General features: G+C 40.2%; 1 protein-coding gene across 1 annotated transcript in view; it reads right to left on the bottom strand.

Annotated features, from left to right (window-relative positions):
* Positions 1–25,407, bottom strand: part of CNTNAP2 (contactin associated protein 2) — a 653,718-nt gene that overhangs the window by 61,670 nt on the left and 566,641 nt on the right. Inside the window, exon 22 of the mRNA XM_070766812.1 lies at positions 4,912–5,142. Within this exon, the coding sequence (XP_070622913.1) occupies positions 4,912–5,142 (231 nt within the window). The remainder of the gene's footprint in view (positions 1–4,911; positions 5,143–25,407) is intronic.

The following is a 25,407-nucleotide window of genomic DNA, read 5'->3' on the forward strand; positions in this document are numbered from 1 at the left end:
CATAGTTGTCATGGAAGCCATGAACTCCTGCGCCACCTCCAAGGTTTCACCAGATGATGGCAGATTAAAGTCCCCATGGACCACAAGCCTGGGGAACTCCACCGCCAACCCACCTACCACCTCAAGTAGGACAGGCAGGGCTGTTTTAACAGCTGGAAGGCAGGTATGTTAACAGCAAGCCCACCTGAACCCTAAATCCAATCTCAAGAGGAGAGACTCACACCCAGCAACCCCTCCAGCCGGCGCATTTACGATCTCCTGGACCCAGCTCTGTGTCACCTCCGGGTGGGATTCCGCTGATGCAATCAAGGTGGCATGATATGCACATCTTGCCACCTTGAGCGCCACTTTGTAAGTCTTGATATGAGCTCTTACAAGTGTTCTGTCAGTTTCAGATTTACTTTTCCTCCATCGCTTCTCCAGACATCTCTTCTGGGATATCAACACCCGGAGCTCCTCTGTAAACCAAGAAGCTCTCTGGGGTCTAGTGCCAGAGAGAGGTCACAATGGCGCAATCCGGTCAAGAGCCTCCGCTGCAGTCTTGTTCCAGGCCACAGCAAGAGACTGCCGAACTGTGGATAAGTGAATCCGGTAAAACCCCAAGCGCCCTCTGAAAGCACTCTGGGTCCATCAGGCACCTGGGGCAGAACCACCTAGTTGGTTCCGCTTCCATGCGGGGGAGGTTTGGAGCCTTGAAGTCAAGCTGTAGCAGAAAATGGTCTGTCCATGACAAAGGCAAAACATCTAAGCCCCTTATTCTCAGGCCATTACTCAGTTGCTCCAAGAGAAATATCATGTTGGGCATGTGCCCCCCCTCGTGAGTCAGACCTTCAACTACTTGGGTCAAGTCCATGGCTGTCATGGTGGCCATGAATTCCTGTGCTAGCCCAGAGGATTCGCCGAGAGATGGCAGATTCAAGTCCCTGAAGACAATAAGTCTGGGGAACTCTACCACCAGCCCAGCTACCTCCTCAAGCAGCACAGGCTGGGCTGTTGACACCCAGCTGGAAGGCAGGTATGTGAGCAACAAGCCCACCTGAACCCCTAGGTCTAGCTTCACAAAGAGGGACTCATAACCTGCAATCTCAGGAGCAGCGAGTCTGCACAGGCTAATAATCTCCTTGGCTATAATAGCCACTCCTCCCCCATTTCCCTGTGGTCGTGGCTGATGCCATACCTGAAACCCAGCTGGGCATATTTCAGAGAGAGGAACTCCTCCCTCTGGGCCCAGCCAGGTTTCAGTCACACATACCAGATCGGTCTCCTCCTCCAGGATAAGATCCCGGATGAGAAGAGCCTTATTCACAACCGACCTGGCATTGAGCAGCAGCAGCCTGAGTCCATGGCCTGGATTACACTCATCACCAGAGGCCCGGGCTGAGTCCATGGGATCAGAACATGGGATTGCTTTCAAGCAGCGTTCCCTCATTCCCCTAAAATGGCTTGCCCCACGTCTCCCTCTTGGCCATCTTTCACCACAGAGATAAGTTCTCCCATCCTTCCTGTCTCTACATTGCCAGGCAAGCTAACCCAATCATTCATTCCATTCATTTCATACATACCTTCCATCTGATCCCAAACATCCATCACTAAAATTACCCCCCAATAAATTAGTTAAAAAGAATATAAAAATTAAAAAAGGTTAACCAGTCTTTGTTATATATTATATCTTTCAGTGGTGGCCAGAAATGCCATATATTTTCTTCTATTTATTCTTCATGGAGCAGATACATTTATCAGTGGGTGGGATGAAATAAATAAATGCAACATTGGTTTTAGGAATAACTATTAAGGAAAACAATGGCTCAACTGCTGTTTTCAGTTTTAAAAGAGCTATTGATGTCAAATGATATTTTCCAAGACTAATAGACCTTGGGGAAGGTATGACTTGGTTTAAGGAAACATCTTATTTTCTAGTATAGTCTACAACAGAGAGCCAATGTATAATTGCTTTCATTCTGTGATCAGTCCAACACATTGTAGCCCACCCCCCAAACTGAACTCCAAGGAAAACAATTCTGTAGCTATGCATAAAGAGCACAATCTGGCCCATGAACTTTATTTCTATGTCTTTATGTGGTTTAAATGATTCATTATTAATTTATGAATAAAGAAGTTAATATTACTATGGCATTAAAAAAACCCTGAAGTAAGATAACTGGGAGAAAGGGAATAACCAGTTTTTCATCCACTGTTATACACATTAGGCACTCAAACTGATTGCTTGGCTGATTATGTTTACAGGTAATCTCCAATTAATGACAATTGGAACTTAGATTTCAGTTGTAAGTTATTAACCATCATAAGTCAAGGCATTCATGCAATTGGACCCAATTTTACAGCCATTTTGGGGTGGTCATTACAAATTGCATTTCCCACCCCAAATGGCAAAAAATGCAAACAACTAACAAAAAAGTTGCATATTGCATTCATGTAAACAGTCAGTCATTGATGTGAGTTAGTTGCCTAGCAACTGGATTGTGACTTTAAGGCAGGTGTAGCACAAGATTTTATGTTGCCTGGAAGAGCTTTATAGGCTATATGGACTCTTTCTGAGCCCACAGTAAATAAACTGTTCTAAATTGAGGAGTACCTGCAATTTATTTTGAATTTATTAGATCATTTCCCTCCCCCCTTAATAATTAGCAGTCTTTCTTTTTCTTATTTTGATTTTCCTGAAGTAGCTCCTGATGATCTATGTTCATACTTCCTAAAAAAGCTCTCAACAGCCATAGCTGAACCACTAAGCATAATCTTTAAAAAATCATTCAGGACCAGCTACCAAAGCTATGGTCGCAAGCAACAGTTGTACCCATGTTCAAAAAAGAAGATCCCAGTCTAGTTGAAAACTACAGAGCAATCTCTCTATGCTGTATCACATGCAAAGTCATGGAATCAATCATAAACCAATCAATTACCCTCCACCTAGAAACTAACAACCTACTCTCTAACAAATAATTTGGTTTCAGAAAAAAAGTTATCTTGCAACCTGCAACTCCTTCACTGCAAAAACATATGGATTACACATCTCAACCAGGGCAAACCAATAGATGCAATTTACATTGACTTCTGTAAAGCCTTTGACTCAGTGGTTCATGACAAAATACTTCTAAAACTCAAAACCTATGGCATCTTATGATCCGTTCATAGCTGGATAACTGCATTCCTATCAAACAGACAACAAGTTGTCAAAATAGGGAGTGCCATATCTAATCCTGTTCCAATTAACAGCACTATACTCCAAGGCACCATACTTGGACCAACACTCTTCATATTCTATATAAATGACCTTTGCAATCACATTACAAGCAACTTCATTCTCTTCGTTGATGATGTAAAACTTTTGAACACCATCGATAACACAGCTATTCTCTAAAAAGACCTTGACTTTGTGTCTGAATGGTCAAATATCTGGCAACTCCAAATCTCAACCCAAAAATGCTCTGTCCTACACATTGGCAAAAAGATACAGAACGCCAAATACAAGCTAAATAAACAAGACCTTACAGACAACCCTCACTCCTTAAAAGACCTTGGAATACTCATAACAAATGACCTAAATGCCAAAGCCCACTGCAACAACATTGCCAAAAAGGCTTCAAGAGTTGTCAACCTAATCCTATGTACCTTCTGCTCCAGTAATCTCACACTACTAACCAGAGTATGTAAAACTTTTGCCAGAGCAATCCTTGAATACAGCTCATCCGTCTGGAACCCACACTGCATTTTGGACATAAACATTCTAAAAAATGTCCAGATATACTTTACTAGAAGAACCCTGCATTCCTCCACTCCACTAGCAGAATACCCTATGCAACTAGATTTACAATCCTAAATTTAGAAAGCTTAGAACTACGTCGCCTTAAACATGACCTAAGCATAGCCCATAAAATCATCTTCTACAATGTCCTTCCTGTCAACAACTATTTCAGCTTCAACCATAACAACACACAAGCACACAACAGATACAAACTTAAAGTAAACCGCTCTAAACTCGACTGCAGGAAATATGACTTTAGTAACCGAGTGGTTGATGCATGGAACTCACTACCAGACTCTGTAGTATCATCACCTAACATCCAAAACTTTACCCTTAGACTATTCACTGTTCACCTCTCCCAATTCCTAAGAGATCAGTAAGGGGTGTGGATAAGTGCACCAACATGCCTTTCACCCTCTGTCCTAAAGTTTCTCTTCTTCTTCCTAGGGGTATTCTTCTTCCTAGCATTATTCTCACTTGTAGATAAACTTATAATTAAAAACAGAGGAAAATAAAGTGAAGAGAGTTTAAATTATGCTATTATTAGTATGAAAAGTCATCATGATAACAGAGCAAAAATGCCCGGGTCAGAAAGTCATGAACTAGACAGGAATATCTTTATGAGAAAAAGTTCAGAAAGTGAGTCTATGAAAGAAAGTCTAGACAGTTATACCTCTAAGTAACAGTTGACCACACCCAGACAGTATATGTGAGGAATCATGGGTAAAAAAGAGGTGATCCAACATTTGTAGTGGAGAGCACAGCTTGTGAGCTAAAAGACTTTCCTGTTCCTCCAGATCCCGGACCCCTGCCTTTGCATTCAGCAGAAAAAATGTCTTTGGACTACAGCGAGTACATCTGTCGAAGAAAGCACATTAGATCGGAGGATTTATAGCCTCCTGACTAGCTTCCCAGATTCCCATTATCTATCGCTAATTAGACATTGCAGCTGGATTCACATTCCAATGACTGAACTTATACATTTTAAACTGTATTTGCAAAACTATATTTTACTAGGCTGAACTCAGTGTGTATTTATGAGAGAAAATGGTGGAAACCAATAACAAAAGAGAGAATAAACTTTATATTTGTAAGCAGTCTTAGATCTTAAAATATGGAATGTTTCTGCTATCATTTCATTCCCATTGTACCTGAATCTGGATGCCAGGGGTCTGTTGCAGAAGACATTGGTTGAATGGTTTGTGGATTTGCTCCGCAATTGGATTCTATAAGTTCTCCTTCTGTATAAATATGAGAGGCGATATTGGTCTGTCTCAAGGCCGCCTTGAGTGGAGTAATCTGGTTGAACTGCACACGTGATAAGCAACCTGAAAATCCTGGTGTGTTATATTGATAGATGTCTTGATCAATCTTTCCGAGTTCTAAGGAAAAAACAAACAACAGAAATGAGTTTCTACAATTTGTCTAGCACAAAAGCTTCACTAGTACTACCATGCATAGGATCTTGCAAAGATTATGTCTGTAAATGCAATCAAAACACTGTTTATCTCTTAGAATTTATCTTACTATACTTACTAAGAATGAATCATTCTACAACCTCGGTTTCCCCCTCTTTTAATTAACATACTTTCCAATTTCGTTCTTTTTTAAAATAACACCTATATGTGAAACACAGATTTATCTTCTATAAAACAAGATCAATGCAAAACATAAAAATAATTATTAAAAACAAATGAAATCAAGTAAAAGAACTTAAAAGATAATACTTTAAATAGTAATGAATTGACACTATCATTGTCTTCAAATTTGTTGACCTTTATATAAGTGACCCAATTTCTTCATATATATAGAATGAAATTTTCCAGTTTATAGTACAGTATTTATTCTTAAAAAAGAAAGCTTCACTTTTTTAAAAACCAAAATTTTGCTTCATTTTTATTTTTAAAATGTTTTGAATGAAATACTTAGACAGGATAATTTCATTCTTAAAGCAAATCAGTTGTTATGGCTCCTTTTGCTACAATGATTGATCATGCATAGGAGATTTAAAATATGCAACAAACTACTGTATATTGTCCAGCTTGTTTAGGCTCCTCAGGCATCATTATGTAGCAACAATTTCAAATGTCATTATTGGAAAAAGTAGAGTATATGGATGACAATTAGAAAACTGTCTATAACACAGACATCTAAAGTTGATGTCTTTTTCTCATTTCTATCCAATGAAGAATATGTTAATGGTTTTTTTCATCAAGCACACAAAGAGAGGAAAAACAATTCATCAGAATACATTCATTTTTAATTTAAAAAAAAACCCATAATCCAAAAGTTCTTCTTCATAGTTGAATTAAAATACTACGCATCAGTTCCTGAGCCAACAGAAATCTAACAGCACAACATTCAAATTAGTGATGTCTATTCTATTTATGCCTTAATCCCTGGTGGCAAACATGCCAGAGATGGCAAGCAGAGCCCTCTCAGTGGGTACACACATCATTGCCCCAGCCCAGCTTCATCATGTTTCTCCATCACGTTTCTTGCCATTGTTTGCAGGGAAACAAAAGTTTGAGGAGCTAAAAAAAAAAAAATGCAAAACAGCATTCCACCTTCATTGTGGTACATTAGCTGTTTCTACCCCCATGGCCTTCCCCCTAGTCTTACAACGTCTTGTGTGGCACAGTGAAATTTATCAAGGAGTCACATTGTGACCCTGTGTCGGCTTGGCAAAAAAAAAAAAAAGCAACTAACATCCAGTCAGATGCTTCTCCTGCAGAGCTCTCTGTGTTGGGATGCCCTGCCTCCTCGCCGGTCAGCTGATCTTTGGTGTGCTCTTAGGCTTATTAGCCTCCAGACATCCCACCCCCAGTCCAGAGGTTCCTCAGCCCCCCCCCCAAGGGAGGGAAGGGGAAGAGAGAGAGAGATGGAGGGAAAAAGGGAGGGAGGGAAAGAGAGATAGAGGCAAAGAGAGAGGGTGGGAGAAAAAAGAAAGAAAGAGAAGGGGGAGGGAAAGAGAGAGAAAGAGAGAGGGAAAGAGAGTGAGGAAAAGAAAGAGGGGGAAGAAAGGAGGGAAAGAGAGAAAGAGAGAAATTATATTACAAAAGTTTTTCTTTTTTATTGTTGCTAAACATAATATTTCATGGCCTTGAAGAGCCTGGCAAAAACCAACAAAGGCAGCCGAGGTGTCCAATGCCTTAGTAGGGGAAATCAAGAGAACAGCTACTATGGTGAATCGACGTCAGACGAAGATTGACTGCTCATCGGAAGTTCCTGAGACCCCACAAGATGACCCAACCCATGATGAAGTCACCTGCCTGAAGGTCAGAACCACCTCCAGAGACTACCGACAAGATGAATACAGAGTCCTTAGATGCCCCGGATGCAAGGGAAATCACCCCCATGCCAAATACCAATTCAGAGACGCCATCTGCTACAGATGCCAAAAGAAAGGCTACATTGCAGAGGCTTGCTGCACTACATTCACCGATGATTTCCCTCCAAACACTGCCCCTCCATGGTCTCATGGTCCCACGGGACAGAACAGATTGAACTACCAATGAGAGAGCTACAGGAAGAAGGAGTCCTGCCATCTTAGTCCTTAGGCTGCGCATTCTAGTTCTAGGTATGTTAAGGTCTTGTCCAGACCTCTTATTGTCTCGTTACATTCCTCTATATCCTCCATCTTTTGCTCTATCTTTTCTATTTTTCCTTCCACTGTTTTCAGTCATTTTCCTGTAGTGTCTGTTGGATATTTTCAATTTTCTCATCCATGTCCCTCATCTTTGTTTTCATCTCTCCTATATCCTTATGCAAGATTAATATCATGTAGAAGAAAGATTTTACAATTAATGATTGAGTAGCTCCCAATTGTTATTTACTGATCTATTGAGATAGTAATGATTTTAACTTATGAAGTATGTTTTAAATGGAAAATCTGAATATTTATCATATGGAAGTTTGATTTAAGCAAGGGTCTTCAAACCTGGCAAAATTAAGGCTTGTGGACTTCAACTCCCACTCCTGAGGTAGCATGGCTGGTGCAGAAATTCTGGGAGTTGATGATGGACATACAGTTGATGAGGAGGAATCCAGTTTTGAAGGATTTAACCCTTAGGTTTTAGCTTGGTTGCTGATTGAGCTACTTTTTTTACTTTTTAATTTATTGTTAATAACAGATTGCTTTTGTTTACCCTCTTTAAAATTTACAGAGCTAGTTTACTGGTTATCTTTAAAATAAATATTCTAAAACATTTAATCTACTAATGTCTCAATTAATGTAATTTTATTGGTTTCCATTTTTATAAGTTACCAGTAGCCACTGCATTTTCTAACCTTGGCTTATTTATTTATTTATTTATTTGATTTTAATGCCACCCTTCTCCTTAGACTCAGGGCGGCTTACAACATGTTAGCTATAGCACTTTTTTAACAGAGCTAGGCTATTGCCCCCACAATCTGGGTCCTCATTTTACCCACCTTGGAAGGATGGAATGCTGAGTCAATCTTGAGCCGGTGATGAGATTTGAACTGCTGACCTTCAGATCTACAAGTCAGCTTCAGTGGCCTGCAGTAGAGCACTCTACCTGCTGCGCCACCCCGGCTCATTATACGTGGGTCAATAAGTTTTCCCAGTTTTTGTGGCAAAAACTGGTGCCTCAGCTTATATTCGGGTCGGCTTATACTCAAGTATATACGGTAATTAATTTTTTTTCATCTACAATGAACGGATTATGCTCCTGGTTCGTTATTTTGTAAGCAGGTGTTTGGACTTCAATGTATTATTCTTGGTGGACCACATGCTGGGCATGGAGAACAGCACGGATGATGCTCTGTTGACCAGGTTTTGGTTGCTGGCTCCTGGAGTGAAGGAGGAATTGGAAGTGGTATCCCAGCACCCGAGATAACCAGGGCAATTGATTTGTTTATAGCACCAAGCACCCAGAAAGCATACCAATGAGCAGGTAATGAGTTTGATGCCTTCCGGCAGCAGAGAGGCCATGAGCATATATGGCCCATCCCAGTGGAGCATCTGCTAGAATTCTGTGTAGTAAACAGACAACAGGTTTTGTCCACAGGCACAATAAGGGGTAAAGTCACGGGGCTAGTGTTCATCACCAAGGCCAGGGGATTGGATGTCTATTCTATGGATTTTAAAATTAGGAAGATGATAGATGGTTGGGCAAAGGAGGGGGCTCAGTCACAGGTGACTCTAGGAAGCCTCTTTCAATAGAGCAGTTCGTGGCCTTAGCGATCAATGGCAGCAAATATGTAACTCAGACTAAGAGGCTTCATTATTTCATGTGGCTGCCATAACATTGTTTTTTGGGGCCTTTTGGGTCAGTGAGGTATTAGCGGGATCAATTAGGGACATCTCAATGTGTGCTTTAGGGGTGGATGACCTCTTGCTGGTCCCGGGTAAGGGGCACATTAGGCTCAGGAGGTCAAGAACAGATCAGATAGACTTATCAGTGCAGTCCGACTTGCCAGCACAGCAGAGACAAAAATATGCCCAGTAAAGGTTCTGTGGGTCTACGCATACAAAAGGGGACAGGAGGGAGGATATTTGTTTACCCATCAGGATGGCACTCCCGTGTCTAAGTATCAATTTTGGACTGTGGCCACAAAGGCACTGCGTAGAATGGAATTGAATCCCCATGACTTTGGCACATATTCATTTAGGATTAGCTGCCTCGGGAGCAGCTACGTATGAATATAGCCCAGACCAGATACAGGCAATTGGGAGATGGAAGTCCAACACTTTCAAAGCTTACCTACATTCATTCAATTAATGGATGTGTGTGACTCTGGACTAATGGTATCTTTGTTTTTCTCATTGAATAGCTTGCCAGACAATGGGGAAGCGTCTGATTTTGATTTGTGGCCACAGCATGACTTACTGGGCTGGAAGGAGAGCAGCAAAATTTGACTGCAGGACACAGGTAAAACTCAGCAAGTGGGTAAGGGTACAGTGGCTTGGCAGAAGGGAAATGTTTTGGGATGGGCTGCTCCTATTGTTGTTTAACAGTAAGGCTGTCCATGTGGTGCCAAAATGGCTGGTGATTCATCTTGGTGGGAATGATCTTGGTGCTCTGAAGGACTTGGTCTTGATATGGCAAGACATGAAAGATCTCCATTTTATTAAGGAGAAGTGGTCTGACACACAAGTCATGTGGTCAGAGATGATACCCAGAAAAGTGTGGCATTGCTTTGGTGATTCTAACAGTGTAAAAAAGGCCAGGAAGTGGGTCAACCACTAGCTGGGTAATTTAGTTTTGAGAATGGGTGGTCAGGTGGCCCACCATTCCAACATTCAGATCTCCCATCCGGGTCTCCTCAGAGATGATGAGGTTCACTTGACTGATAAGGGCAATGATAGATTCCTCTCAGACATGCAGAGGTGCCTGGAGGAGTTGGGGCAGGCGGTGGGAATCAGGGTGCCTAAACAAAGATTTAACCCCTGCTTTGGCAGGTCGGGGGTGGAAAGGAGTGTTTGCAGCAGCTGTGTGTTCTCCTTTAGAGCACCTTTTGGAAGGTGGTTGGCTGCCCCTCACCAGCAGCTCTAGGCCTGAGTTATGGAGTGGGGGCACCATTGGGGCTCACCTATGTCAGGATATCTGAATGGGAAACTGCGGTGAGCCTTCCCACATGCTAAGTGGTGTGTTGATGAGCAAGGAAAAGGACAAGGGGAACCCTCCCTTGCCCAGCAATGAGCTTTGCCCATAGCTGCTTTGAAATGTTGTGATAGGGATTCTGCTCTCTTTTGTTTTCGTACCTATGCAGGTCTTTAAAAATTTGATTATGCATAACAATAAAGTAATCCATTTTTAAATCCAGATTGTGTTCATGTATTCATTTTTAAATCCAAACCTGTGTTCATGTATTATTCGGCTTCCAAGGCAATTGAAGGCGAGCAGGCTTACCCACTGCTGAAGTTGCTGATGCAGCTGATGGCACAGGTTCCGTCACAAGGTCATGAGGATGAAAGGGGGCGATCTCACATAAGATTGCCCCCAGGGAACTATACATGCTTGTCCAGGGATGTGGGCAGGCCGTCACCGAGTATAAAGGGCTGCCCTGCCTGAGCTTCAGCCTCTTCTTTTGGATTGTCACTGGATGCACCCTCCCTCCCTTCCTTTACCTCTCAGTGTATTAAGGTTGCCTTTCGGGCTGAATAGGAATTTTTTGCAGCATGTGCATCTTTGATGACAGCCATTTTTTTGCCTACTCCACACTGAAAGGGATGAGAGGGGACAGTTAAGGGATGTTTTAGTTGGCAATTCATTTCCGATGCTCATTAAATAAACCCCCTTTTGGTCACTAGGGGGGCAGGTCGGGGGAGGGAAAGAGGTGTTAGCAGCAGTTATAAGTTCTCTTTTAGGGTGCTTTTGGGAAGGTGATTGGCTGCCCCTCGTCAGAAGCTCTGAGCATGTTGGGCCTAAATTATGGAGGGTGTGTGTCTTTGGGGCTCAACTATGTCAGGACCTCTAATGGGGAACTGGGGTGAGCCTTCCCACATGCCAAGTGGTGTGGTGGAGAGCAAGGGAAAGGCCAAGAGGAACCTTCCTTTGCTCAGCAAGGAACTTCATCCATAGCTTCTTAAAATATTGTGACAGTGATTCCACCCCCTTTTGTTTTCATACCTCTGCAGGTCTTTAAAAATTGGATTATGCATAACAATAAACTGACCCATTTTTAAATCCAGACTTGTGTCCATGTGTTATTTGGCTTCTAAGGCAACTAGGGTTAGAAGACAGAAATTATAGGATTATTTATGTCAGTTGGTCTAATGGTCTAATTTCTCATTTCTGGGATTATGAATTTACCTTCTCACTGTTAAAATAATTCATCTTGATTTATGTTGCTTAAATTATCCGATATTACTAGGAGGGCGGTAGCTTAATCAGCTTAGAAACTTAGTTTTATTTGCCCTAAATTACATTGTATGGTTCAGAAAATTTCTCAAGTATATATGTGCAGTAAATATAGATGTTAATGATGACTATAGTCATAAATCTGTCTCTGAAGTTCCAGTTTCTAAGTCAATTAGAAACTGAAATATATACATTTGTATTAATTAAATTAATGTTAAGTAATAAAAATGATGTAGGAGGCATATTTAGTTTAGGTCAGGAGTCAACAATCTTAAATACTGAAAGAGCCATTTGGACTCATTTTCCATAAAAAATAAAACTCTGAGAGCCACAAAACCTGGATGGGAATGGCCAACCCAACATCATGCACTCCCACCCAATCACATGAACCCTCTTCACATTCTTATTCCTTCCTTCCCCCTGATTTTATATTCCTTCTGCCTCCTTCACCTTCCTTCCTTCCCCACTCCTCTGATTTTACCTTCTTTCCCACTCCTTTCACCTTCTTTCTTTCTTCACCTCTGATTTTACCTTCCTTCTCCCTCCATCCTTCCCCCTCCTCTGATTTTACTTTCCTCCTTCTCTTTCTTTCTTTCTCTCCCTCCCTCCCTTCCTTTCTCCCTCCCCCCTCTCTCTCACACACAATCCTACCTGATCTGGGCACAAAGTATTTGTTGTTACATAAGTTTCTATTTCTCTTTATAATACATATGATACTAATCAATACTCTATCTCTCAACTATGTAAAGTCTATGCATTTGGCAGTAAGGATACTCTCTTTCAGTGGTATTTACTCCTAACAGATACACAATTATGATTGTAGGCAGGCAGCTAGCTCCATTGTCTAAGTAAAATTTTTACATTAACAAAATTTATATCTAAAAAGTGGAATATAGTCTGACCTATCCTTCTTTCCCTCTTCCTCCCTTGCTTCCTTTTGTTTTCAGGGTGGGAGGGAAAACTAAATAAAAATGGAAAGGATAGAAAATGGTGCATGGCTGCAAAATAGGAGAAGGGCATTTTTTAGCCGCTTTTTGGGACTGAAAAGTTGAGGGGACTCAACTGGGGTGGGTTCTAACTAACCTCGTTGTTGCTTTGCTTCTTCAAGATGGTGATCACATGCACAGTGCCAGAAACTCAACTTATGCACATGCTCAGGAAAAAAACAAATTAAAAATATTTTTAAAAACATTTTTTTAAAAAAAAGAAAGCCAAAAACAAGATGGTGACCACATGCACAGTAGCAGAAACCTGGCTTCTATACATGCTCAGAAGAAAAATAGAATTAAAAATTAAATTTAAAAAATCAAAAATATTTTAAAAGCTAAAAACAAGACGCTGACCACATGCACAGTGCTGGAAACTCAGCTTCTGCACATGCTCAGAAGAAAAAAAATTAATAAAAAGATGGCAGTGCCCATGGACCGGCACCAACCAATCCGTGACATCACCAGTGGGTCACTACCTGTTTGGGCAAACAGGTCCAAACTGGGCGGAACCCATCCCTGATTTGCATTCACTCTCATAACTATCTTTTAGTTCCTTGGTTTCTTACCCAGTAGATTAAACTAGCCGGCTCCACAATAAAGCTTGCTGTGCCTCTTCAATGAAATATGCAGAACTCCCCTATGGCTAAAATCATAAGACATCAAGCAGTGAAAAAGAAACGAAAGAAAAATGTGTCCAATGCCAACTGTGGAATAGTAAATAAATATATTTGGAAAATAATATACGAAATGTTACTCATGATTGGCTCTGAGTAGTAGAACCTCAACTGCTACTGTTAGCAGGAATGTCCCGTCCCCCCTAGCTCTTACATTATTGGTTGCAATTTGACAGTGGCAAATACTAATATTCAAAGCAAAACACTTCAGAGAATGGAATGTCTGGTTTTTGTCCCACCATATTTGTCTGCCATGGTCATTCTGTTACAACAGAGGGAAAATGTATGAAATATTTACTCTCTCTAGAAGACATAGGTAGATTTCTAGTATTCCAGCATAAGTGCAAATCTTTTTACAAGAGATTACCCTATTGATAGAGACCTCATAGAGTTGAGGCCTATGAGGTCAAGAGGAAAAAGATACAGTAAAGGCTTGATATAATTTGTGTTTGTAACAGTAGTGAACCAAGCTATATGAATCTATGAGTGTTTCAGAACTATATTTTCAAAAATTACTGACTGTTGGAAAACTAAAAAACAGAGGGAAGATTCATTATCATGTTCTTCTGTTTTCTCAAGAACTCAGTAATTTAGCTTTCCTGCTTTTAATAGAGAAACTCCATTTAGTATGTCACTACCTAATCTATTTTAAGACCATTGAAGTAGTAACCCTAATCACATTTTATAGCATTAATTTTGACACTGAATTAAAGTTTAGGATAGTGCGCAGTGGATGTATATTCTCTAAAAATGGTTACAGCATAAGATTATTGGTTTTTATCAGTACCAAGGTCTGGGTTTCCACACTGCATTTTTCTAAAAAGCCTGACATGTAATTGTGGATATTTAAGATGTATTTTCTGAAAACATGTATAACTGGGTATCTTAGCTAGTTATTTTCTTACTAGACTATTTTAGTATATTTCTCTTGATCTTCTGGATTAAGGTTTGGGTCAAATATTTTAATTTTTTGTTGGAAGTCTATAAAAATGCACTTGAAAGCAGTTCATTTCTGGTAACTGGAACAAAGCTAGCATGCATATTAATGAGATTATCACCTCATTACATATTCTTATAGTGTAGCAACCTTACAGGTGGGATAGAATCTGTGGTAGCTTTATTCCTTTTGTTCCTGTGAGCATCACCTAAGCAAATATTTCATCTTCTGAGCAAATTAGGATGTTGTTCTACATTGTGCATGCCAAGGATTTAATAAATAACATGTTAGCCAAGGTATATATAATTCAATTTTATTTAAACCAAAGACTGACCTCAGCTGATTTACTTCTATGAAATCTCATACAACACAACAAGGCTCAGAGAGCCTGTGAGTTTGCTTTAGAGGACTCACATTGCATCTTTCTTGGTAAATTATTTCTATATTCTGTTAAAACAAATTCTAGCTGCAAGGTGCAGTTTGGGAAAAAGTATACACAAAAATCTTTTTTTGTTGTTAAAAATGAAATAATGTAAAAGAGCTTTGCACACAAAACAGAGTATTTAAGGAAGAAAGTCTCTTCTAACTAAATGTATGGACAATAGCAATTATACAATCTATGGCTGGAAGCAGTTTAGGATCTGAAGAGAGTAAAAAAGAGCTCATAAAACAAGAACAACTGAGAATAATTTCCTACACTCTTACCTGGTTTTCTTTCCTCTACTCGCTGCTTCTCCCTTTGGTAATCACTTCTTTCATGTGGCGATAGCTGAGTCTCAGAAAACCTTTTGTTGGCAAGAGGAATTTCCTGCTGAATGACTGCAGCCACTAGTAAGCCACCAAGAAACACAACACCCACTCACAAGCACATGGACATATTGAGTATAGAGAAATGCAGGTGAAGAATGATGGCAAATCTGGGCTGGATTTTTTAAGTAATTGGATTACTATTTCTTGTAGTAGAAATTCAATACATGTATAAGGGTGGAGGGAATGCAGAATGGGAAAAGTGGAAAACCTGGATTGGATTTTTGTCCCTTAGATATAGCTTATACATGCATGTATTTTTTTAAATCTTAAAATTTAGGTGGAAATGAAAACTGATACTTTGTTCATGACATTTCATATAAGATTAGAAGATTTAGTTACAATCAAAAACAAACTTCAGTATTTCAAAATTTTAGTGGGAAAGCATTTTTTCCCTATATTTTTGAAAAGGTTTTGAGTGCCTAAAAATAGTTTGGTGTAGTACTTAAACAATCAGGTCAGAAACCAGGAGCCTGTGAGTTCTGGTCTCTCTGTTGTATACGGAGTGTACATGCCGGATTGGCTAAAATGTGACCAGCAAATTCAAAGAGCATCAGAGCTGCGCCCCCAAAGCAGCTGCTTTAAAAATGGTGCTTTAAAAATTGGAGCGCGGCTCATTCTGTTCCTATTACAGCTTGATCTTTGTAAATAAAGAAATAACAGCTAAAGCGTCTTTGAGTACTTATTTAGCAGAATCTAACATTGGCGGTTTACACTTTATTTAATTTATTTTTATTAATTGGATTTCTATCCTTCATCTCTATGAGAATGAGTAAAGCCCACGCATGTGAGTCAGACTGGGGGTGGCTTGGAAACCAGAGATTAAACAAGGAGGACAGAGGCCTGCCCATCATGTGGTCAGTACAAACTGTCATCACGACTGTGGATCCCCATGGCGCTGTACAAAATGGATCTACCATACATTGTTTGGGACATAGGTTGGGCGATAGCCAGCAACACCTTAAGATTTTAGTGCACCTGGACTCCAACACCAGAAGCATTTACACAAATCTTATTTTGAACAAGGTTTCAGGTTTCTAATTGGTACCATGAACTAGGTCTGTGCAAAGCATTTGAAAGGTATATTGTACCTCATCATTGATTTGCTTCCATCTGTGCAGGGTGGGCACACACGTATTGCGTGCTCATATGCATACATGCACATTGCCAAAAAACCCCCAGCTTCTATGCATGCGTAGAAACCAAAAACAATTAGAGCCGTTTCATGGATATGGCCAACCAGCAATTGCTCCTGGTTCAGAGAGCAGGGGGAAATTCCCGCTACCAGTTCTATAGATGGGCGCTATCTAACAAAATGAAATTCAATGATGAAAAAATAAGGTTCTACATTTAGGCAAGAAAAACAAAATGCACAGGTACAGTATATGTGATACATTGCTCTACAGTAGTAACTGTGAGAGGGATCTTGGAGTCCTAGTGGACAACCATTTAAATATGAGCCAGCAGTGTGCAGCAGCTGCCAAAAAGCCAACACAGTTCTAGGCTGCATTGACAGAGGGATAGAATCAAGATCACATGAAATGTTAATACCACTTTATAAAGCCTTAGTAAGGCCATACTTGGAATACTACATTCAGTTTTGGTTGCCACGATGCAAAAAGGATGTTGAGACTCTAGAAAAGTGCAGAGAAGAGCAACAAAGATGATTAGGGGATGAGAGGCTAAAACATATGAAGAACAGTTGCAAGAACTGGGCATGGCTAGTTTAATGAAAAGAAAGACCAGGGGAGACATGATAGCAGTGTTCCAATATCTCAGGGGTTGCCACAAAGAAGGAGTCAATCTATTTTCCAAAGCACCTGAGGGTAGAACAAGAAGCAATGGGTGGAAACTAAACAAGAAGAGAAGCAACTTAGAACTAAGGAGAAATTTCCTGACAGAACAATTAATCAGTGGAACAGCTTGCCTCCAGAAGCTTTGAATGCTCCAACACCGGAAGTTTTTAAGATGTTGGGCAACCATTTGTTTGAAATTGTAGTGTTTCCTGCCTAAGCAGCAGGGTTTTTTATTTATTTATTTATTTATTTATTTATTTATTTATTTAGTTAGTTAGTTAGTTAGTTAGTTAGTTAGTTAGTTAGTTAGTTAGTCAGTCCAATACATAATACACATTGAAGAGATTATATATGTAGTAATATATCTAAAGAAACAAATAGAAGAAAAGATATAAAAGTATAGGTGGACAAATTTGAAAGGAAGAAAAGATAAATGAGATAAGGAGAGACAATTGGACAGGGGACGGAAGGCACACTGGTGCACTTATGCACGCCCCTTACTGACCTCTAAGGAACCTGGAGAGGTCAATCATGGATAGTCTAAGGGAAAAATGTTGGGGGTTAGGGGTTGACACTACTGAGTCAGGTAATGTGTTCCATGCTTCGACAACTCGGTTATTGAAGTCATATTTTTTACAGTCAAGTTTGGAGTGGTTAATATTAAGTTTGAATCTGTTGCGTGCTCTTGTACTGTTGCGATTGAAGCTGAAGTAGACTTTGACAGGTAGAACGTTGCAGCATATGATCTTGTGGGCAATACTTAGATCGTGTTTTAGGCGTCGTAGTTTTAAGCTTTCAAGACCAAGGATTGATAGACTGCTTTCGTAGGGTATTCTGTTTCGAGTGGAGGAGTGAAGGGCTCTTCTTGGTGAAGTATCTTTGGACATTTTCAAGGATGTTGATGTCCGAGATGTGGTATGGGTTCCAGACAGATGAACTGTATTTAAGGATGGGTCTGGCAAAAGTTTTGTAGGCTCTGGTGAGTAGTGTGAGATTGTCAGAGTAGAAGCTACGTAGGATCAGGTTAACAACTCTAGAAACCTTTTTGGTGATATTGTTTCAGTGGGCTTTGGCACTTAGATCATTTGATATTAGTAATCCAAGGTCTTTTACTGAGTGGGGGGTTGGCTGTGAGATTTTGTTTATTCAGTTTATATATGAGGTTCGGATTCTTTTTGCCGATGTGGAGGGTAGAACATTTGCTGGTTGATATTTGAAGTTGCCAGGTGTTAGACCAATCTGAGACAAAGTTGAGGTCTTTTTGGAGAGTAGATGTGTTGTCCATGGTGTTGAAAAGTTTTACATCATTGGCGAAAAGAACACAGTTGCTTGTAATATGATCGCAGAGGTCGTTGATGTAGAGAATGAATAGAGTAGGTCCTAGTACACTGCCTTGGGGAATGCCACTTTTAACTGGGATAGGGGCGGAAATGGCACTTCCAATTTTGGCAACTTGTTGCCTGTTTGACAGGAATGCAGTAATCCAGCTGTGGAGGAATCCTGAGATGCCATAGGATTTAAGTTTTAGGAGTAGTTTGTCATGGACCACTGAATCGAAGGCTTTGCAAAAGTCAATATAAATTGCATCAATGAATTTTCCTTGATCAAGGTGGGTAGTCCATATGTTTTTGCAGTGAAGTAGTGAACGTTGCAGGATAATTTCTTTCTGAATCCAAATTGTTTGTTAGAGAGTAGGTTATTAGATTCTAAGTAAAAGGTGATTGATTGATTTATAATTGATTCCATGACTTTACATGAGATGCAGCATAGCGAAATTGGTCTGTAGTTGTCAACGAGAGAAGGGTCTCCTTTTTTGAAGATGGGGATGACTACAGCTTTTGACCATAGCTTGGAGAGTGTGCTGGTCCTGAAGGAATTTTGAAAGATGATGCTTAGTGGTTCGGCTTTAGCAGAAGATAGTTTTTTTTAGGAAGTATGCGCAAAGACCATCTGGTCCAACTGATAGAGAAGGTTTGAGGTCTTGGGTTGCTTTTTTAACACGGTCTATAGTGAAGTCTACTTGGGTTAGGTCATTGAGAGAGTTTGAGGTGCGATTTGTGAAGATGGGGGATGAGCCATTACTGTTAAGAGCCAAAGAAAGAGTTGAGGAGGTTAGCTTTGGATGGATCATCATGGTATTCTTTGTTGTTGAGTCCAACAAGAGGTGGAATAGGTCTAGAGTCTTTGAGTTTGTTGTTGACAAAGTTGTAGAAGGCTCGGTTAGATTTGGTGCAAAGGAGATTTTCCTCTTGTTTGCTTTGGTAGTTGAGACATTCTGCTTTTATTTGTTGGCAAATGCTTTTGGAGCATCTTTTGAAGTTGGTTACTTGGCCTTTTTTATTTTTACGCCAGAGAGATCTTTTTTTGGTTTGTAGTTTCCTTATTGAGACAGGTAAGTTATTTTTTGTTTTTCTTCTGGTTGAAGTTAGTGGTACATGTAGTTTGATAAGTCTTTTAACTTGTAGTAAGAATTTGTTGTAGAAATCATCAATAGTGTTGCAGTTAGAAAATATAGTTCACCAAACGATAATTGAGAGATTGACATCTATGAGTTCGTAGTTGGCTTTCCTAAAATTGTACTTAGGTGACACATTATACAGGTGAAAGTTATCCTGGTGTAGATTGAGATTGAAGTTAATCATACTATGATCACTGTTGGCAAAAGGTTCTTTTACATTGCGCTTTTGCTATTACAGAATATGAGGTCAAGACAGCTGTTAAGTCTAGTATTGTTTAATACTAATTGGTCAAGTCCCAGGCTGGTGACGGCATTGTATAAGGTAGTGTGGATTGGCTCCATGCTGCATTCATTTAAGGTCCAGTTAATGTGAGGTAGGTTGAGGTCACCAAGGAAGATAATGGGGTAAGGGCAGGAGGTTGCCCATGCTAGCAGTGAGGTTAATTTGGTTGCATGAGTGATGTTGGAGTCAGGAGCTCTGTAGCATAGTAGGAAGCGAAGTGCGGTATTGAGGGAAAGATCACATATAATGGTTTCTGGGAGGATAAGATCATGTGCAACTTGGATGTTTTTTAGATTGAGTGATTTTTTATAGAATATAGCTACACCACCTCCTCTGCGGGATTCACGGTCAGACCGAAGGATAAGGTAGTTACTTGATGTGATGATGGAGTCAGGATATGATGTATTTAGCCATGTTTCACAGACAAAGATCAAATCAAATAAGTTGGTGTCTAGAAGGAGAAGGAATTCAGACAACTTGTTAATTATACTTCTTGCATTGATTAGTTTACATTTGAGATTGAGTTTGAGTTCTGGGTTGAAGTTGGGCTCCCTATTTTCTCTCCCTCCCTCCACTCTGGAACGTACCTCTGTTTGCTGTTTTGTAGTCATTGTTTCAGCTGCTTGTTGTGTCATGTCGCTCCTTATTGTTAAGTTGAACCTGGTTTGCTGATTTTGCTGATTTTGATATATCTATACTTGGGTTATTTTAACTTTTTTTTAACTTTCACTGCCTAATGATGTGATTAAAGATCTGCACCGATCGCCATCTTAGAAAAAAAAAGACCTCCAAGTTCCCTTTGAACTGTGTTAAATTAAAAAAAAAACAAGTCTGAACCAGGAACAACCCATCTCTAGGTGTATTTCATAAAATGTGTAAGTGTAAGCAAGAGTCTGCGGAGAGGGGCGGCATACAAATCTAAATAATAAATAAAATAAATAAATAAACCCCTCTGTAAATATTACAGCGATCACATTTTGCAAGGCTGCTGTGGGGTTTGGTGCTTTATAATCTGGCTTTAGATGTCTGCAATTATTTGTCTTCCCTGATGAAACCACCAGGGAAATGAAGTGACTGTGCATACACACACATGTATACAACTGGGTACAATCTTCATGGCAGACATGCCAGCCTTACAAAGTAGGTATCTGCTTAAATGTTTTTAAGAGAGAGCTTTACTTCCACTAAAACACTTTTTCAGTTTCTGGGCATAGATATACTATGAAGTAATATAATATAATATAATATAATATAATATAATATAATATAATGTTGTGATGATTGTACAAGTTAAACAATAACCAAAACAGTGTCCTACAGATAGGTAGGAAACTGCTACCATGACATATTAACACACAGTATAACTACAAAGGTAGAAAATCTCTACTATTTAGAATTGATTGTTCATCTTTTCCCCAAGCACACAAGGTAGGACTTATAGTGTGTTACCCTCAACAAGCCTATGAATTAAGAGATAACTGATTCCAAACACAGAGACAGCACAGTGGCCCCATGATTTTGCAGAGTCATTTGAAAAAAATGAGACCAGCAAATGCAAATTCATTCATACAATAAATTCCATTGTCAAAATCAACACCAACCATAACAAATTTTGCTAATGACCTGACCTATCCATACTGCAACAAATCTGTCCCTATGAACTCCATTCAATTGTCAAAACCATGTCGAGACTGGGTTTATACATTGACAACTGTGCAGAGTGTATCAAAAGAAATCTTGATCCTAACATCCAACCCTACACCTTCCAAAACTAGGCATGTATGCCACTAGCTACTTAATCCTACAACAACCTCAATACCTACCACTATTGACTTTAAATTCAAGCTACCTAATGCAAGAAGCCTTGTAAATAAAATACCTGAATTCCTCCTCTTATTAAATACAGCTATATTCGACATTATATTTGTCTGCAAAACATGTCTGAACACATCCCTCCCTGACTCCATTACCATAGAAAGAGACCCTCACGTTTACCAGTCTGATCGTGAAATCCGAAAAGGAGGTGGTGTTGCTATTTTCTGTTAAAAGTCCCTAAATCTAAAAAATATCCAAGTTAGAAACGAAGTCTCTCTACTTGAGACCATCATCTGTAAGCTTTCCTTTACTAACATATTTCGATTCTTACTATGTTATAGAGCCCGATTATGACATTGAACACACAAACAAGTTAACTACTCTCCTGCCCATACTCTGTTATGTTTCTTGGCAATCTCAATCTACCTCTTATTAATTGGACCCTAAATGAATGTACAACTGAACCTATACATACAATCCTGTACAATGCCATAATTAATCTGGGACTGGATCAACTAGTAACTAACAATACTAGACTCAACAACTGGGTTTAGACAATTTGGAACTATGCTGCCTTTGATGTGATCTAAGTGTAGTACATAAAATTATCTGCTACAATGTTCTACCTGTCAATGACTACTTCTACTTCAACCACAACAATAAACAAGCACACAATAGATAGAAACTTAACATAAACTGCTCCAAACTCAGTTGAAAATACAACTTCAGTAACAGAGTAGTCAATGCCTGGAATGCACTACTGGACTATGTGGCTTCTTCCCCAAACCTTCAAAACTTTAACCTTAGACTGTATAACATTGACATCACCCAATTTCTGAGATGTCTGTAAGGAATGTGCATAAGCACACCAATGTGCCTATCATCCTTGTCCTAATGCCCCTGTGTATTCATAACCATCCTATGTATTCATAACAATGATTGTACATTTTATTTATTCACAATCATGTTTATTCTTTTTCTGTAATCCTATATAACAAAATAAATAAAATTAAAAATTAAAATAAAATTGAAAAAACCATTCAATGAATTCCATAATGGTTAAGGAGTTGAACCTCTTAGGTTCTATTAGTTCAAAATACTGCTGGTTGATTAATTCATTTATGCAAAAGTATTATCTCAACACCTTACATACATTATTATTAATTTAAGTATGGAATTAATTTCTCTGATAGAACTGGCTGAGGAATTCTGGGAGTTGAAGTCCACAAGTCTTAAAAGTTGCCAAGATTGGACTAAATAAATAAGGAAGTTAAGGCTCCTGCTCCTCCTCTTCTCAGAAGATGACAGCTGAGTGGCAGCATGGAGGCTGGGAGAGATGTGTCAGGCTCCATCAAATGGGCAATGGCCAAAAATCCCTGCCCCTAGTTCTCTCTCATTTCGGAGGCTCCTGGCCATTGCCCGCTTGATGGAGCCTGACGCCTCCCCCCCAGCGCTTCACCTCCTGCTGGGCAAGAAGGCTTGGGAGGCAGTTTCTGCCAGCCAGCTATTCAGGATCCTGGCTGGCAGCTTCAAGCGGGTGGTGGGTGGGAGGGGAAGGCAGGGAGGGCTCTGACTCAGATCGAGCTTTTGTCCAGATCGAGCTGGACAAAAGTGTAAGTGTCTGAAATCTGCAGGGAGCTCCTGGATTTGGGATTAGCCCTCAAAGCCGCCACCGCCAGCCCAAGATAACCTCAGTGGGAGTGGCTACAGTAAAAGAAGACAAAAGTGAAGTGATCATGGGGAATGAAAGCCCCCCCCCCAGCTCGATCTTCACTTGTGAGCTGGATCAAGCTGGAGGCAGGGAAATTTTTGGCTCAGAGATGGTGTGGCTCTCCCCTTGTTGTGCTCCAAAGAGCACGGGGGTGAGCTAAGGCTGCCCTGGGCTATGGGCGTAACAGGGGGGGAGAACCGCGCAGCCTCTGAGCCCAAAATTTCCCTGCCTTGGGGATGGCGCTGCAAGCAAAAGGAGGCGGGGACTCTTTCCTGGCCCGTGGCTTTATTTCCTCCTCAACTCCCCCGTTTCGGACCCGGCCAGGAAGGAGTCTCCGTGATGTCAAAGCCCCGCCCCCAGAATCCCCTCATGGGGGGCAAGCAAATGGGATTCCTCACCTCCTTTTGTTTGCAGCGCAATTCCAGAGGCGGGGAAATTTTGGGATTGGAGGCGGTGCAGCTCTCCCCTGTTGCACCCATTGCCCAGGGCAGCCTGCGGCCGCCCGTCTCCTTTTATTTCTTACGGAAAAAGTACAGCTGCAGCGTCCGAGCCTTTTCTGTAAGAAATAAAAGGAGACAGGAGGCCATGGGCTGCTTTGGCGGAAGACAGGAGGGTGGGGCCAGACGTGTTGGGGTTCGGGTTTGGGTTCAGGTTTGGTGAACCTGTCGAACCCGAACCTGCCGAACCCAAACTTTGTTGGGTTTTGCCCAACACTAATCATGACTGTTAAGCAGCATGGATTCTTCGAGGAACAATCTGCTATTATAAATCAAAATGAGGTGAAAGAAGGATTCTTAAATGCTTTAACTAACTCAAATTCAAATTATGTAAGAAGAGAGAGAAAGAGAGACAGAATATCAGGAGTTTGGTGGCACTATTTTCTTCATCACAATAGACTAACTCAGTGCTCTTTCTCTTTTTTACACAGACATAGAGGAAGAAAAAGAGAGTATGTGTTCTTAATCTTTAAAAATATCCAGTAGGCATTAATAAAGTGCAGTAAAATTGAGATATTTAGAAGCTTTCTTAAGTGATGACTACCCTTGTTTTAAAACATGGATTTTGTCTCCAGTCATCAACTTAACAATGCTTTAGGATTCCTTTTGTGAAATTTGTTTATTTCTTTGGTCTGCAATTCTGCTAGTTTTCCTAGATTTTTATAAGCAATAGAGTACAGAATGCCATAAATTTATAATTTAAAAATAAATAAATAAATTTTAATGACAATGACAATGCCATCTCCCAACCTTGAATTTGTTAAATTTTAAATGAATACAATTCATTTAACATGAATTTATCCATGAACACTGAATCAACATGATATTTGTTCTGTGCCATTACACAGACTGCAAATGCTCACACCACTCTTCTTTAACAAACTTTATTTATAACAGTTTTTGTCCAAATTAAAAAACATCTTCTCAACTTTAGTTAACTTTGTTAGCTCCCAGCAACATGGAATGCCAATCTAAGATCTCTGATTTAATTATGCCAGGAGCTGCGGCAAGGCTAAATCATTGCTGTCCCAAATAGATAAAATTCCACATACATCATGTACACTGGCAGCTTACCCCAAAGTTCAGACAGATCACAGCTTTTCAGGTAAGAATTCTTTCAGGACTAGAAGTAGTGATGGGCGAACCCAACGAAGTTTGGGTTCGGCGGATTCGGGTGAACTTTGCAAAAAATTTGGGTGACATTCCCGAACCCCAAACCTGAACCGAACTCCCAACTTTGAAAAATAGAGCTGCGGAAGGCAGCGCAGCCTTGTGCTTGCCCACACAAATTAAATTTGCAGGAGGGGGAACAGGGACACAGAATAGCAGGAGGAGGCAACAGCAGCCACTCGCCAGATTTTACCCAGCAATCCAATATGCCGCAGGCATCACCTTTTTCACAGTAATCCCATGTGATGGAAGGCCATGCACTCTGTGGCTCAATCGGTCTCTGGCCGCTGTGACCAGTAGTAACAGCTTGAGGCTTCAGCTTACACAGAAAAAGGAAAGGCAGAGAAAGAAGCTGTCCCTGTGGTTGACCCAAAATTACATTTAGAGAGAGCGCTAGTGGCTTTGTCTTGCATAGGAAAAGGAAAGGCAGAGAAAGAAGGTGGTCCTGCGGTTGACCCAAAATTACATTTAGAGAGAGCGCTAGTGGCTTTAGATTACACAGGAAAAGGAAAGGCAGAGAAAGAAGGTGTCCCTATGGTTGACCCAAATGTACATTACAGGTTTTCAGAACAAATTTGTGCAAAAAATAGGTTTATTGAACACAAACTTTAGTCAAACACAATTTATACCCAAACTTTCACCATAAAAATATAACTGACTATATATATATATATACATAAC

The sequence above is a fragment of the Erythrolamprus reginae genome, chromosome Z (genome assembly GCF_031021105.1).
Source record: "Erythrolamprus reginae isolate rEryReg1 chromosome Z, rEryReg1.hap1, whole genome shotgun sequence".
Taxonomy (NCBI): Eukaryota; Metazoa; Chordata; class Lepidosauria; order Squamata; family Dipsadidae; genus Erythrolamprus; species Erythrolamprus reginae.